General features: G+C 44.5%; 3 protein-coding genes across 4 annotated transcripts; 2 read left to right on the forward strand and 1 right to left on the reverse strand.

Annotated features, from left to right (window-relative positions):
* The first annotated feature begins 1145 nt into the window (after positions 1–1145).
* Positions 1146–2510, forward strand: LOC124706023 (protein tesmin/TSO1-like CXC 7). Its single transcript, XM_047237693.1, has 6 exons — positions 1146–1217; positions 1335–1494; positions 1576–1656; positions 1797–1851; positions 1933–2065; positions 2155–2510. The coding sequence occupies exons 1-6, from the start codon at positions 1165–1167 to the stop codon at positions 2159–2161; spliced, it is 489 nt and encodes a 162-aa protein (XP_047093649.1). The 5' UTR covers positions 1146–1164; the 3' UTR covers positions 2162–2510.
* A 343-nt stretch (positions 2511–2853) lies between these two features.
* LOC124649274 (acyl-protein thioesterase 1 homolog 1-like) lies at positions 2854–6186 on the reverse strand. Of its 2 annotated transcripts, none has more exons than XM_047188928.1 (10): positions 5684–6186; positions 5384–5574; positions 5179–5290; positions 4353–4389; positions 4106–4175; positions 3846–3950; positions 3595–3745; positions 3400–3482; positions 3209–3302; positions 2854–3117 (listed from the first exon to the last, which is right to left on the reverse strand). In XM_047188928.1, the coding sequence occupies exons 2-10, from the start codon at positions 5409–5411 to the stop codon at positions 3033–3035; spliced, it is 765 nt and encodes a 254-aa protein (XP_047044884.1). In that variant the 5' UTR covers positions 5412–5574; positions 5684–6186; the 3' UTR covers positions 2854–3032. The 2 variants fall into 2 exon arrangements, with proteins under 2 accessions (XP_047044884.1, XP_047044883.1); XM_047188927.1 differs by having other exon boundaries at positions 5656–6186.
* Positions 6187–10924: 4738 nt separating this feature from the next.
* LOC124649276 lies at positions 10925–13165 on the forward strand. Its single transcript, XM_047188929.1, has 5 exons — positions 10925–11555; positions 11673–11725; positions 11844–11881; positions 11976–12393; positions 12774–13165. The coding sequence occupies exons 1-5, from the start codon at positions 11144–11146 to the stop codon at positions 12981–12983; spliced, it is 1131 nt and encodes a 376-aa protein (XP_047044885.1). The 5' UTR covers positions 10925–11143; the 3' UTR covers positions 12984–13165.
* The last annotated feature ends 3163 nt before the right edge of the window (positions 13166–16328 follow it).

Raw genomic sequence — 16328 nt, forward strand, 5'->3', positions numbered from 1 at the left:
GCAACTGTCTGTGGCTTAATTTTTAATTTGGCGCGCGTGGTGATATTTGGAAACTTCACTAGGACCCGGACGTCTCATGTGAGTTTGCATTGCAGCAAGTGTGTGTGGGCATCCATCGATCGCTCTCCTTCAGCCTCCTCAAGCTACATTCTCGACTTTGCCCCCAATATTTTGATTAGATGACATCATGGAAAAAAATAGCGCGCTATTCCAACGCTAATAGCACGCTATAGCATATCTGGAGAGCCGACGCTACGCTATTTTGGCGCTATAGCGCGCTATTCGCGCTAATAGCACGTTATAGCATGCTAATAGCGTATTTTTAGACCCACGCTATTTTGTTATAGCGCGCTATTTTTTTCCTTGGATGACATTCTAGGGTGTAACGCTGGCCTACTTCTTGCATGGCCTATTTGATTTGTGCATCTTTTGATTTTTGAATTCGTATCTCACAGATTAGCTCAAGTGCATTGTAGTAGCAAGGACCTGAATCGCTGTCTCACGGATTTTCTGAATTCGTTGGTTGGATGATAGCTGGAAACTTCATTAGCTAGGACCTGAATTTCTCATGTTAGTTTGCAATGCAGCAACTGTGGGAATGCATCTATCGACCGCTCTCCATCATTAGCCTCCTCTAGTTACATATGTAGAGACTTTCTCCCAATTTATTTTGCGACATGTCTCGATGCCATATCACGCTTGGAAAATGGATGCATGTGCGTGTTGCCTCCTACACATAAGACTGTGGGTGCCCTCTGAAATCAATTGCAGTTCATCGTTGAGTAGATTCTTCTTCACCATGCTGAACGCTGAATTATGACTCTGTCCAGCTCTAGTCTGTGTTGCTGCCACCCAAATTCTCTAGTTCAACATATTCCTCTCGTTTTCTGTACCTATTTAATTTGTACTAGTTTTATTTTCTGATCAAGATCCTACTGCTGATCGAATGTATGGACTGATTTATCTCCCCAATTAGCAACTGGTCTTTTTTTTTCTCTTAGTTGCTTCCATAAGTTTGTTCAGATTCTTAGTTTGATCTGCCAGCATGTGATACTATTTATAACTGTGGGGATGGAAATTTGAAGTGTGATATTTGCAAACTTCATTCATTTGAACCTGTCTCGTCTTGTGCATTGCAGCCATACCTCCTCATCGGTGTTCAGGATGTCAGGGACGCAGGAGGAGTGCTCCTGCCTCAATAACCACTGCCTCGGAGGGTAATATATATGCACAGACACGTGGAATGATCCCCATCCAATCCACTGCTTGTTCATGGGAAGCCTAAATATTCCAGTGACATCTGACCTTGTTGCTTGTTACTACATTATGTGCAGCAATTGCTTGTGTTTCAAGGCGAAACAGTTTTGCTCTCTGGGCTGCACGTGCATTGGCTGCCAGAACACCGAGGAAAACAAGGCTTTGGTCGATTCACAATACGAGTTGTACTTGAAGCGGAAGGCTCCCGTCGTTGATGAGTACCTGAGCGTGCCGCCGGTAACATATGCTTCTTCTTACTTGAAGCACACACCACATTCATCAACACCATGCTGTTCTGACTCCACTTGTTGCGCCTAGGGCGGGTTTCCGGCACCTGAGGGTTTCGTTGGGTGCAGATGCAAGAAGACCAAATGCATGCGCCAATGTGGTTGCCTTAGGGTGTGTTTTCTAATTGCATGGTTTTCCCTTTCTTATATATGCAGACTATTCTTGCTGCATCTATTGTTTCTAGAAAAAAAAACTAGACATGATTCTTCTCTGATCCTCCTGACCGAGGCTGGCTGGTTCTTGTTCTGAAGCGCTTTGCCAAGTGCACCTCCAAGTGCACATGCCAAGATTGTGCTAACCGCGGGAGTGAGTGCATCGACCACATTCTCCTCTTTCTGATTTCCTTGTATGCTTGTACTCCTGTGACGCTCTGCGTGTACATAGCAGGCGACAAAAAAACTGAGCGAGGGCAGGTTGATGGTAACAGCAGCATAGCTGAGGAACCGGCACAGATGCAAGAACAACCCACACAGTCTGGGGACAACAGCGGGTCCGGCCAGAACAAACGACCACGAACAGGGTGAGTTATCTTTACATTCCACAGGCGAAGTTGCTGTTGGTTGATCATGTTCAAGAGTGTAATCCTGGAGTTTTGCTCCTCTTGTGCAGTGATTAATGATGACGGCCTTCAGTTCAGTTCAGCCACCTTTTGTGCAATGATGATCATAGTCTTCAGTTCAGAGCATGTCACCTTTTGTGCAGTGAGGATGATGACAGTTTTTAGTTCAGAGTATGCCGCCTTACCACACCCTCAACGTGACACCCATTCTCCGTTCAAATACGCCACTTCATGTCTGTAGAATATGCAATTGTAACCGCAAATGGGTTCAGGACTCCTTGTAATGATACTTCGGACCTCCACGCACCTCAGTGGTCCCAGATGTTTGATCAAACTGGTGTAGTTTCAGTAGACATTGCTCTCGATCAAACTGATATGGGAGTCCAGAACGTACAAGCTTAAGAATAGTTGACAGCATCGGTTATATAGTCTTGCAAAGGCTTTCTTGTAACGTTTCAGGAGGATTCTGATCATTTTTCAAACCCAGAAATTTCTGCAATTTTGAGAGCTGACTATGTTGCGTGGTAGCATAGTCTGAATATGTATGCATTACAAACATGCATATTTCTGCATCCAGCTGAGTACCATCGATTGACATCCATACTGCCTGTAAAGGTTTTCATCCTGACCAGTATATACTTTTTGCAAAGGTTTCCTCTTATATTTCTGTAGTGATCAGAGCACAGGTAGTAGCAATAGTAGTATGAAAAAGATTTAGACCAGTATCCGTCACGTTATTACCGCATTATGAAAAAAGCACTACATTACATATCCTTCTGATGTACTCACTCCTTACACCATGTTACACAACACCAATACAACACCAGTGTCACAAGCTACAAAACCTGCATTCACCCCCTCTATAGTTTTATACTCTTTGCTATATGCTACTGCGAAAGCCATTGCATGCGCACAGGGGCTGTTCAATTTAGCGAGGCCGGTCGACGCCGAGCCTCGAGCTGAGCCACTTACATACATCGTCCATTTCTTCGGGGATAGTGTAGTGCCCTAACCTGCACCATCAGAGAAAACCCTTGTTCAATGTTCATATAATCTGGGGAAAAAGGGGGTAAAGGGGACCTAGTTTGGATGCAAGATCTGTACCCGTTGTAGGCCTTGAAAGTCAGGCACGAGAACCCTGATGACCGCAGAAACTCAGTCGACCGCTCACCGTTCCTGTAGGACACGACCTCATCCGCTGCAAGAGTACATCGCAAGAATTCAGTAACAAGCAGTGTAATTCATCTTCTGAGTTACCCTACTTGATTCAACAGCCTTGTTGGTTTTGCTCTTACCTCTGCCATGGCAGAGCAGGATGGGCAGGGAGAGGGCTCTTCGTGCTGCCATGTGTGAGCTCTCCATCTTGCTCCTCAGGGTCCTGAACGCATCAAATTACCAAGACCATTAGGGTTCGTTACAATATAAGGAGCAAAGGTGCCAGGTGTTCTTGGTAGATGAGATTCTGCAGTGAGTGGGCAGAGTTGGACCACCTTGAGCACGGGAGCCAGCCACTCAGGCTGATGACCGCGCTGAGCATGATCGGGTAGGGGATGCCGCTGCTGAATTTGCCGTGAGCATAGCATGCTGCCGAGTGCAGTGCAGCTGCTGCACCCATGCTGAAGCCGCCGATCCCAAGCTTCACTGCATCCACACAACCATGACCATGAAGGGGGTGAATAATCAGTTAGATGCAACTACTGAACTGTCCATGTAACTGCATGGTTGATACTGTGGTTAGTACCATCAGACGGCTCAGACGACAGTAGGTTTGCTATGTGTGCAGCCGAAGCATCCAGCCCCTCGGTGTCATCGCGACCATCCACCGAAATGTCATCCACATCGAACCCTGTCCCAGTGCAACAAAAGTTGTGTTCAGCCCGTTTTTAAAAAATTACCACTCAGGACTTGTGTAGAGCACATGAACTATTTCACAAAATAAAGTTGGTTCAAATCCATAGCATTGAGGGAAAGTTCCCAGGTTCCAAGGAAGAAGGAACCCACATGCAGTGCAGGGGAATCCGCCGAAAGCTGCGACAGGCCGAGTTGCCGCGGTGGGGCATATCCACTTGATCTACATGAACAGTAAGCCTCAAGGTGAATAAACTTGGTTCGAGTAGAAGCGATCTGCACAAGCTACTGAACAATACAGGCTACACTACTGCAGTTTGGTTATATTGTAATTAAAAGTGTTGGGAATATTATGTCTAGTGTGGCAATAAGAGTGCTTCAAGTAAGTATCGATGCTTACATTGGGCAAAGGTAGAGAATCCAGGAGCTGGGACCAGCTGAAAATTGCAGAAAAGACAAAAGAAGTTGGAACACTATCAGGAACAGTATTACAACAGCAGCAGCAACTGGTGAAGATATACCATTCCAGCATCTCGTAACAGATTATGTGAACAGCACGTGCTGCCTAAAACTACATCTTCCTATTCGGCTGGGCTCTTGTTAGAAAGACACCTAGATCCAAAAATGAAAAATGTGATCTCAAGTATTACTTTTTTAGCTGCTTTGTTCCAGAAGCTAATGCTCTCTTCTACTACCTAATCATACGTTATGGCCAGAGAGGGGATAAGAAATTAGGAATCTTGCATGAGCAACCTACACTTGTGCAATATTTATATATCATTAGCCCACATCAAGGAAGTATTTGGCATTCCTCTCCATTTACTACATGAAAAGTGAGAGCATATTGACGTCCTTGAGATGATTGTTAGGTGTGGTGCAGAACAAGGAAATCATTTACTTTGAGTAAAGCAATACTAGGAATATATGCATGCGAAAAGGGGGCCACTTCCATCATTTCAAGCAAAAAATGCAAGGGAATAAAGCGTTGTGTCAATATCGCAATGATCTTAACTTCGATCCTCTTTGGTCGACATGTGTTATTTCTTGCATCCCTATCACGTTTACACAACACATGGCATGCATGTTGCATGTAAAATGCCATCATTTATGATTTATTAAATTTGGCTAGGAGTATTCAGTTAAGAGAAGCGAGGTGTGTCAGGTCGATCCAAGGATCAAAACCAGAAGGGGCATCACCTGCGTAGGCGAAATTTAAGAAGTAATACCTTGAACCATTGTCACCTAGGCCATGGAGCCACACAATGGTGGCTAGGTGCCGTCCCTTTGGCCTCACCACATAGCTCCTCCCATACTCGACTCGGCGGCTACCCCTGCCACCTGAATGGCCATTTGTGATGATCTCAGCATTGATCTTTCAGCGTCCATGGTGTATTAGAGCTTGATCGTATCTATGGAGAAGATGAAAATTACCAGACGAGCTGCTTCCATAATAGCTCATGGCTTTTGTTGTCTTTTCTCTGCAACAAGAGTGCTATGTACGTTATGCTTATGAGCTCTAGTAATAGTATGATCTCAGATGTAAGGAAGTGTGTGAAGTCCACATCCCCATTTGGCTATATTTATAGTGGAAGCCTGACGCTTTGAAGACAAGAATCTGGAACCTGGAAAGCTCTCGGTATCAGCAAGACAAAAAGATTTTGAAGGCTATTGCTCTAGAAGGAAGAAAATGGCACAATACTTACTGCCTTGACACAGACGGTGATGACCTACCATTTCCTGCAAAGGTTAAAAGGGTGCATCACGCACACAGGTTGATAAGACGCATCTTTGATAGTGGAGAGGGAACCAAAATACACAAATGTTGCTTCCTCTCCCTTTGATCTCATTTTGCATCCAACCAAGCATTTCACTGCTCGTTGCATGGAGTACTAATGCCCACTGCCTTCTTCTGCACGAATTGGCGTGACTCCCATGCTATAGAGTTAACTAAATGTCAAGGAATATAAAGCGTAAGCGAATTTATTTCCTAGACATGAAGCTTTCTTGCAGAACCTCTTCAAGTATCATCAGTCCATGGACTTTCAGAAAATATATTTTGATGGTGGAATTTCAGTGCAGAAAGAATTGCATACCGCAACTTGTTTCGGTATACCATCAGGCTATAGTGTCAAGAAAGAATGATTATATTGCCAGGCGTACCTATCAAGTGCCGATACCAAATCAGCATGGATGAGGGAACCATATCGGGCTGAAATGCAAGTCAACTTGCAGCATAAACGTGGTGCACTGTTGATGAAGGTACATATTCTAAAGACACAAGTACAGCAACAGAACTGCTTAATATGTAATTATAGTGTCATACTTGTTTCTTCTTACTTTTAATGGTACAAATGGATTAAATATCATGCTGTAAGGAATCTAAGCTCAGTATATTTTGTCATAAAATGACAAAGTCAGTCATGCTTACATTATTTGATAATAGAAATTTTACTGAACAAGACAAGACAATCTTTTTCATTTACGTTGATGTGAACTTCCTCATAACTACTACAGTAGGTTTGCGGGAGCAAAGGTGGGAACCTTTGCAAGTATGCCAAGTTGATTTCACAGATGGAGCACAGTTGATCCCTTCTCAACGGTGGAAATTCTAATGGTGCTAATACAAGCATAAATTGACCTCAATGAAATTTTGGTAATATGATACCAGAGTGATGCAAAGGTTTCCATCTGGTTTCTCTGGTGTGCGAACCCACTACATACAGCAAGAATCATATACCATTCTCTGCATTTTTTAATGATTGGGATGGCCAATGTGGGGGGCAACTCAAGCAAAAATATGTGATATATATGCAATTGTTGTCCCTATGACCCTATCTAAGATTAGAGGTTTGAGGCTGCATCAAGCTAGGTGAAGCTATTTCGAGAGACAGATTCATCAGCTACCTGATCTGGCCTTTCTTACATTGTAAATCATAGGCTATGCTTGTGCTATGCCTAGTAATAGAAGCTCGCATGTTCCTCACTATTGCATATTTTTCCTCACCTTATGCACATGCTGTTACCAAAGGTGAGGTTTCCATAAAGTCAAAAAAACATTCTCGAAAATGTGCATGTATAGAATATCAGACTTCTCGTTTTCATAAGTAGTCAGTTAGGGAAGATATGATCACAAAATAAAAAATACTCTTCTTAAGAGATTATCTACTTCATGCTTCATTCAGCTTTGCAAATCAACAAGATAACTACTCCCTCCGACCCATATTAGTTGATTCTAATATAGATGTATCTAGATACATTTTAGTTCTAAATACATCCATATCAATGGCAAGTAATATGAATCGGAGGGAGTACAACACTACTCCTGCCAAGAGGGGGATATAAAATAAGGGTGACAAAACATGTAGCCTACTTCCACTGTAACACTGATATTTTGCCAAGAAAGCAAGTTTCTAATTGAACATGCAGTTAGATACATTTTTCAATTCAGCTCCCACTAAGGCCAAATCACTTTGTACAGATTACTCACTGTAATAAGTCCACATCAAAGCTTGAGTCTTGACAAAAGTCAACTTCCAGAATGCGAGAAGGAATGTTGCAAAATGGAAGATTGTGGACACCTTTATCACAGGAATTATGCCTTCTAAAGTAACTGAGGCATTCTGCATTTCTGCATGCTCATTATTGTTTATGTCTCTTGAAATTAAGTACTCCCTCCGTCCCAAAAAAAGCTTCTCAACTTTTTCTAGATACGGATGTATCTATAACTAAAATATGTCTATATACATCCGAATCTAGACAAAGTTGAGAGGGAGGGAGTACCATATATTTCCCTCTGTACTATTGGTCGCTGATGAACATTAACTTTATTTTCTGTGTTTTTTTGTGTAATGTTTGATTCTATGTTCAGTTTAGGCCTTTGAAAAGTATACTTGAAGAGAAAATTTAGAGATGCGAAATGAAGTCAGCATGCTGCAGAATATATCGTAGGTAATGAAAAACAAAAGAAGACATTGTTTATCTCTCCTAAAATTTGGGGCTAGAATGTGCATTTTCTCTAAGGAAAAAATTGGAGCTGGAACATCGTAATCCATGAATGACATTGGAAAATGAGTTCAAAACTAGAGCGTCTACGGGCCTACAGGCTCGAAGAATTAAAGTGTCATACTTGAACAAACTATAGTCCAACTTTATCAGAGCTCAAAGCTAGAGCACTGCCCATAGATTAAATTGGAAAGTATTTTCATCCATTGATCAGGCCATTCAGTATGTGTATGTTTTGTTTTGGTATCGAACTTTATCAGAGCTCTCAGTTCTCACCAGAAAAGGAGAAGAGCAAACTATGGTGACTAGATCCAGACTCGGAAACAGAAAACTTCTAACCTATGAGTAACAAACTTACCACATAGCACTGTTCTTACGTGCATCAAACTGACAAAGATTGAGATCAGAATAAAATATATACTGTTCAGGAATTACGAGCTATTGCCATTATGTTTAAAGGGATGTACATACACATTTCTGGATTTATGCCAACTTCAGCATTCAACCAACAAGCGAAGTTATCATGCTACCGACTTAAATTCTCTTAAATAACATCATGCTTACAGCAAGGGGATGGATACATCACATCACTCAAATCAATAAAGGAAGTTCGCAAGATGCTGAATGAATAATATGTTCTAGACACTCAACTTCCCAGGCAGGAAATTCCAGCTATTTGTTATTATTCTGAAATCCTGAACGCAAAAACACGATCAAGGTTGGTAGAGTGGAAGAATCAAAACATTATCTCCTTTGATGTGGCCTATAGCTACAGGTGTGGTAGAGTTATTAGAGTGTGAGAATGTCAAGCGATAGATGTCAAAGCACAGGGAAAGTCAGGTCTATGAAGGAGGAAGATCAAACAGCTAATATTTGGAAGAAAAAAACACAATTCTTTCACAGGGAAACCTCAGAATTCACTGTATGTGCATCATTGTAATCGTTGCCGGTAATTTGTGATTGCTGAAATGCTGATTCACCATGATCTTGCACAGCCTATCTTTCACTTTAAGCTTTAACATGGAACTAACACTGATGTTTTACGTTTTCCTTTTTTATGAGAATTGTTCCTGAGTCGCTATTTCCAAACAAACACCATGGCAAACACGTTACTTATGACAAGTAACAGTAACAGGAATAACTTTCTACATAACTAACATTAACAGGAGCAAGGTAGTGTGTTTTATGCGGTCTCCATATAAAAAAAAATGTTGTCATGTTCAGCTTCTAGTGAAGAGCGGTGCTCAAAACTGAAATAACACGAAGAAGTTGCATGATTTATTAATCATACCCAGATTTAACTTTGCTTTGTTTGTTTCTGCTTAACTTTAGCAATCTAAACTATAAACTATTGAGTAGCTACCAGAAAAGAATTCAATTTGCATATTTAAGAACTCAATGCACGGTTTAGAATGCTACGTAGTAGCTAAGAAAATTCAGCAAGTTAAAAAATGGATAGAAAAATCTTATGATGCTTCAGAAATGGATTCAGTTGGGCAACAACCTGGATTAAAAGTAAGAATATATGAAGGAATAACGGTCTAGTCTAGTCAGGAACTCAAGGCAGAACTATAATGGTCCTGGACAGTTTACTCAGAACAAGGATAAACAAGACTATGGGGTGTAAGAGCTATGGTGATGAACGGCGAACCTTCATGGCATTACATGACCAGTCTTTACTACAAACATACCAGTGAATGAGCTGTGCTATTCTGTTCTCCTAGAAACAACTAAAATATAATCTTCCCTAGAAACAAATAAAATATAATACAAGTTGGACAGTAAAGGTGCCTGCTACATAAATGAACAGAAAGAGGTGAAAATGCTGATAATTTCAAACATATATAATGCCCAGTGGCTCACATTCAGCCGCATGCAGAGCTAACAAGTGACCACAACAATCAGCGCTTAAAGCAAAGGGATTACCTGGCTAGGCCCATTCATATAACTAGGCAGTACACATGGAAGGGCAGCTTACAAATTGTTCCGGGCTAGCCAGCGGTGTTCAAAGGCATGCCACTGAATACCAAGAGAAAACCAACTTGGGGTAGAGTGTAGGACTTATCGAATCCACTGCCCCAAACTAGGATGATCTGGACCGTACCCAACATCTGACTTTCCACAAAACAGGGAATGTAAGGCTGGAGTCTCCACGGCCGGGATTCTCCGAGAGAACAGATAACTTGCAGTTTGTTGTTATCCATATGTCGGGTGGCATTTGAATTCTCCTCCAAGTCTTCCCCTCAGTGTCGACTGTAACTATCGAGATATCAGTGTCCAGCCTGAATGCAGAGAGTGAATGACAGGTAGCCAAATGCGGAGTGCCATCAAAGAGGACGCATCTTGAAATCTCGCCAAGAACAACAGTCTCGGGACTCCATTCAACTCTGCATGGTAGAGGCAGCTCTTTTGGGTTGAGATGTACCCTTCCTCGGACCGAAGGTTAGAAGAAGGAGAGGGGAGGGTGGAAAAACTCACAGTTGAAGCGCGACGGGAATGCCGGTGACGCACCGGACGGCGGCGGCGGCGGAGGCGAGCTGCCGGAACCGAGAGGTGCGGGGAACGTGGAGACACGGGCCAGAGTGCTGGTTATCAGCCCATGGAGACACGGCCCAATTGGCGCGGAGGCCCATTCCCGAGCGGGCCCAATCCGAGGCTGCGTCTTCCCAAGACTGTAATGGCACGAATTTCCAAAAAAAAAGGTAGTGGGCACGCCGCACACAGACGCAGGACAGAACAGCTATCCAGTCCAATCCACTCGGACGGACAGTTCATCGTCTCCCTCGCCTCACCGCTGCCGCCGCCGGTGAGCTCCTCGCCCCCTCTCCTCCCCCGACTCGGTCTATATCGTCCATCGCTGAGTCCCCCTACCCCGGCCCCAGGAAATCGCTGTGGTGTGGCGCACATTGGCGCAGGAACCATGGCGGCCGCGGCCGGGCATTGCGCTAGGTTATGCTCCAGACGCTTAACTTTCTCGCTGATTCGATCTATTTTTACACTATTCAGACTGTTTCATTCATATGCTTAGTTCTTAGTGCCGTCCAATTTCCATCGACACTAGCACCAGTACAAGTGTAGATATCTTTGACACCAGTTCAGCTTCAGACAGAAGGCTTGTCGTACTAAACTTTTTTCACTGACAAAAGAGCTGAATGCTTACTGAATCAAAACCGTTCACGCAGGGCGAACATGCGTCCTATGACCTTCGAATGCGGCACTATCGCAGCTTCAAGAGTCAAGCTCCCCTGCCCGTCCAATCCACCTCCATTCCACGAAAAAACCCGAGAGCTCAGCCGGCTAGTTCAGTATCCTCGGGAATCTATTCTTTCGCCACGGTCATCCTTCAAGGGAGTCCGAGCTTGCAGACAGCTGTCCGACGGCCGCCAGTGCTCTCCTGCATTTTCAAGCGGACGGCCGTCGACTGAGGAGCGTGATACGGTGGAGCAAGCAGTGCAAGGACATGTGCCTCGTCAAACGTCAAATCTAGAAGGTGATGCTTATCGTGCTGGTTTGTCAGAGAAGGAGATCGAAAGAAGGCGCAAGATTAGCGCTGCAAACAAGGGGAAGGCTCCCTGGACAAAAGGAAGGAGATTAAGCATAGGTATGGCCATGCTCTTATTGAGAATTTGAAGTTTTACCTTCGTAATTGCAGATTACAACGAGGTAGACAGTTAGTATGTCATTACAGTATAATGAGGAGTGATACATTCTCTTGTAGAGCACAGGCAGCTCATCAAGCAACGCACCATCGAGGCACTGAGTGATCCCAAGGTGATGGCATGTAAGAAACCGCTTTTGCATCTGCCGAAGGAGCTACTTGGTTATAGATTATGATCTGTCCTGGACAATCCAAGTCACTTTTTTTTTCCTTTTCGTTTTCTATTCCCAGGTTAAGAAGAAAATGCTAGGGCATCGCCAATTGCATAGGTATATCATAAATGCACATCTATGTTATGGAAGATGGTTGTATAAACAGTAAATAAATTAGGTATGAAACAAGTTATGGTTGATCATACTCCAGGCAAGCGAGCAAAGACAAAATAAGTGCTGGACTGAGAAAGGTATGGGTGAGGCGAATTGTTTCTGTCAAGTCAAGACAGATGATCCTTCGGATATGGTCAAATAGTATCGCTGAAGCGGCAAAAGAAGGTGGCCACATGCAAGATAAGATGGACTGGGACAGCTATGACAAAATAAAGTCTGAGATGATATCTGTTTTCCTATGGAACAAAGAGAAGGAGCGGATAATCAAGAAGCTCAAGAGGGCAGTGACAAAAATTGTAGCCAAGAAGGTTCAAGCAGCAGAGAAGATGGAAATGCAGACCAGAAGGGCAAAGAAGGCGAAACCTCCTGAGAAGCTGGTGCTACAAAAGCCTGATGCTCAGCCGAGGCGGGTGTTGGCATCTACAAGATCAAAGCTCAAAGAGAGGCTAACCAAGGTAATCCACATTTTCCTCTATTTGGTTGCATTGCATAGTGCTTGATTGAGCCTACATGTATAGAAATTTGCATTCTAATGCCTAACTGATCGAGTCTAAAGCATTTACACTTATTACTTTTTGCTTGTAGCACTCCTCGCTGGTTATTAGTGACATAATCTGAATTTCATTCTCAGAAAAAGGTTCATCAGTGTCATTTAAATTGATTTCCTAATATGAGAAATGTCCCAAAATGTAGATCCCATTCACTGTTCAGCCTTATTCCTTGCACCAACTGAGACATGATGCCACTCACTATACAATATTTTGTTTCCTTGTCCACTTCCCTTCTGCCTTGACAATAACTCCGACTTATTCTTATTCTGTCTTTATAATTCAAGTGGCACGGTCGCAAAAAGGAACTCGAGATCGCGATAAGCTCACGTGTACGGAAAGGTGGAGGGCCGCGGAAGCCGGCGGCCGTGAGGCGGAGGGCGGTGGAGAGGCGAGCCGAGGTGGACCTGGTGAAGGAGCCCGCGGTTCCCTCGGGCCGGCTGCTGAAGGAGCTCCATTCGCCTTGCAAGGATGGGCTCCCCTGCGCGGACACCTGACCTGGACTGATTGAGCTAGCTAAGGGTCAGGGTAGCATGCGTGCATGGAGTTTTATATTGAAGTTGATGGTGTCTTGCTTATCGCCCTATGTGGATGAAGTGAAACAGATTCTGAACTTCTGCATTGTCATTCAGGATCTTTTGTACATTCTTTGTTAATGTAGGATGTGACTTGTTGACTGGTGACTCTTGCTATTTTCCGTACATTTTATTTTGTTGGAATATTGTTCTCGAGAGGGGTTTCTTTTCGCTACGTGCAAGGCTTTTAAACAAGAAGCAAGCAACAGTAGACATTTTCTTTTAAAGCCAGGAGGAGAACAATAGGCCACCAAGATCATCCAAGTTGCTAAACCACCATGAGTTATCAGACCACTTGCAGACTAGAAGGGAAAAAAGGCGAAATCTGAGAAGCTGGTGCTACAAATATCAGATGATCAGCCGGGACGGGTGGTAGCATCTACAAGGTCAAAGCTGAAAGAGAGGCTAACCAAGGTAATGGGACTTTTCCTATAGTTTGTTGCACTCACAGCGCATGACTGAGCCTGTTTATAGACATTTGCATCCTAATACTTTTCTGATTGATCCTAAAGCAGTTAGGCCTATTACTTTTTTTTTTTACTTGCGGTATTCCCCGCTTATGGAGATGGCTAGTGACATAATCTGAATTCCTGTATCTTAAAAGGGTTCTTTAGTGTCACGATTATTTAACTGAATTTTGTTTTACGGGAATGTCCCAAAAACAAGATCACATTGGCAGTTGAGTGTTGTTTCTTGCACCTACTGAAACATGATGCCATGTACTAGGAATTGCAGCAGGAGAGTCTCCTACTGTTGATGCATTCTCTATTCCTGGCACTAACCCGACTTTGTTGTGTCTTGGTGATCGAAGTGCCATGGTCACAAAAAGGAACTTGGTATCATGAAAAGGTCACGGGCGAGGAAAGGAGGAGGGCCAGGGAAGCCGGCAGCAGTGAGGCTGAGGGTGGTGGAGAGGCGAGACTAAGTAGACGTGACGACAGAGCCCGCAGCTCCCTCAGGCCGGCGGCTGTAGGAGCTCCACTCCCCTTGCAAGGATGGGCTCCCCTGCGCCGAGACCTGGCCTGAATGGTGGAGCACTGGAGCTGAGGGTATAGCATGCGTGGGGTTTTGCAGTGAAGTGGATGGTTGATCAACTGATGGTGTGAAACATGTTGTGAACTTGTGCATTGGGTACACTTTTCCTACACATTCTGTGTCAATGTACGTAGGATGCGGTTTTGATGTACGGTTGAGAAACATTTTTATCAGATCATTGAGAAACCTTGTTCGTCTGCGAACCCTGTAACACGCCCCCCGTTGCCGCCATGCGCCATGGCGTTGGGGTTGGTACGGGCCACGGTGATCAACTTGGGAGAGAAGAAAGAGGAGAGACTGCTGTCACGTTTCTTCAGACTGCTTCTTCTTCTGTTAAAAAAACACTTTCCAACTCGCGACACCATCTCGAGAAAGGGTTTCAGCAGTGTCGGTTTTGAAGTTGACTCTGAAGAGTTGGTTCGACTTTGGCAAAATAGAGCTAATGATCGTTAAGTGATCAAGCACGTTTTAGATAAGATTAGTGAGCTAAGTTTGTTGTTTACAAATTTTAGCTTAACTCATACTCGTCGCGAGGCTAACCAGGCGGCTCATGCTTGTGTGAAATATACAAGTTTACTAGATGGGTTGTTTTTCTGAGATGCTGAGCCACCTGTTTTTGACGCACTTTTTTCCTTACTAGGGTACCTAAAGGGCTGGAAGGTTTTAATGATGCGGCTTGCTAGCTTTTAATATATACTAGCAAAAGTGCCCGTGCGTTGCACCGGAAGAAAGAAAAATATCATTATGATAAGGTGCTGCCAGATAGGTGGGCCTTCCTCACCACCGTTGGGGTGAGGATTTTACTCGAAGTGGTAGGTTGGCGGCGCGAGGATTTCCCTCTAGCTAAATGGGATGGCCCGTCGCTGTTCGCCGGCGTAAGGATTCCATTCCAGCTTCAGCTTGATGGCCTAGCACCATCGTTGGCCTTCTCCTAAGTGGCTTTTCAAGCGCATGGACACACGCGCTCCATGTCCATGGATGCTCTCTGCGCCCCTCTCATGCGTGTGCTTCATGGCGCGCGCGACGACGTGTGTGCTACTCTCAGCGTCCTGGCGTGCTCGGAGGCAGGTTACACCGTCAGCAGCCGCGTGTCTGTTCCTGCCGTGCGTCACTCCGATCGTCGCGCTCTATGATGGCGTCACGTTTCCCCTCCTCGTAGTGTGCCTGCCGGTCGGGCAAGGGCCTCTGGAGAAGGCGCAGGGCATGCGCGACGGTGAAGATCTCGGCCCTCCGTGTGAGCAGGTCGCCGATGGCCCTTCGCCCATGTTGTCTGCAGATTGCGAGGCATGTTGACGAGGAGAGGGTGCCGGCGGCGAAGGAAGATGAGGAAAATTTTATCGGTGGCTGGTATGAGACAATGAGGCTGCAAGCACCAGCTATTTCAGCAAGCGGCCATGGCAGGAAACTGGCGGGAGCCCTGGCGCGGCAAGCACTGTTTCCAACTTATTAAGGTTGTGGAGCTCCTAATTTTTGACCTTCATCCCGCGCAATACCATATGTACAACATAGTTCTGTAGTATGCAAACAACATAGTTCTGTATGTAAAGATCACTTATCAATGCACGTACTATTAGAGAAATACATTAAAAACTGAAACTTATTTGCTTTGTACGTGTATGCTGAGCAAAACCAGGCCCAGAAATCCAACCGGCAAGGCAAGCTAGTCCCAAGGCCCAGTTAACTCCTCCATCCTCGAATCATCTCCTCTCTCCCAGATTCCCCTCACTCCGCCGCCAGACGCACACACGACCGGCGACCATACTCTTTCCAGGACCGATCACCCGCCCGCCAAGATCGAAGCCGGACGGACAAAGCCGCCATTCCAGGATCGATCCCCCCGCCCCCCGCCAAGATCTCTCCTCGCCCATTCTTCCGTGCAATTATTTCCTCCTTATTCGATATCAGCGTTCAGTTTCTGGGTTCCATCTTTGCTGATGCTTTCTTCCGTGCAATTTCTTAATTTCCTCCTTTAATTCCCGTCCGTTCCCAAATCTTTGCTGATGCTTTCTTCCGTGCAATTTCCTCCTTTAATTCCGTCCTTTAATCCGATCCTAGCGTCCAATTTTTGCGCTCCATCTTTGCTGATGCTTTTGTCAGCTTGTTATAACCCAGAAAATTTAGGCATATAAACTGGTGGATTTCGTTCTATGCAAGCGAGGTGGGACTATTGATTCCTGTGTGAACCAGCGCTGCGATTTTTTTTGGCCAAAAAAGCCCAGTGGTAGCCCCGGC

This window comes from Lolium rigidum, chromosome 4, assembly GCF_022539505.1.
Source record: "Lolium rigidum isolate FL_2022 chromosome 4, APGP_CSIRO_Lrig_0.1, whole genome shotgun sequence".
Lineage (NCBI taxonomy): Eukaryota > Viridiplantae > Streptophyta > Magnoliopsida > Poales > Poaceae > Lolium > Lolium rigidum.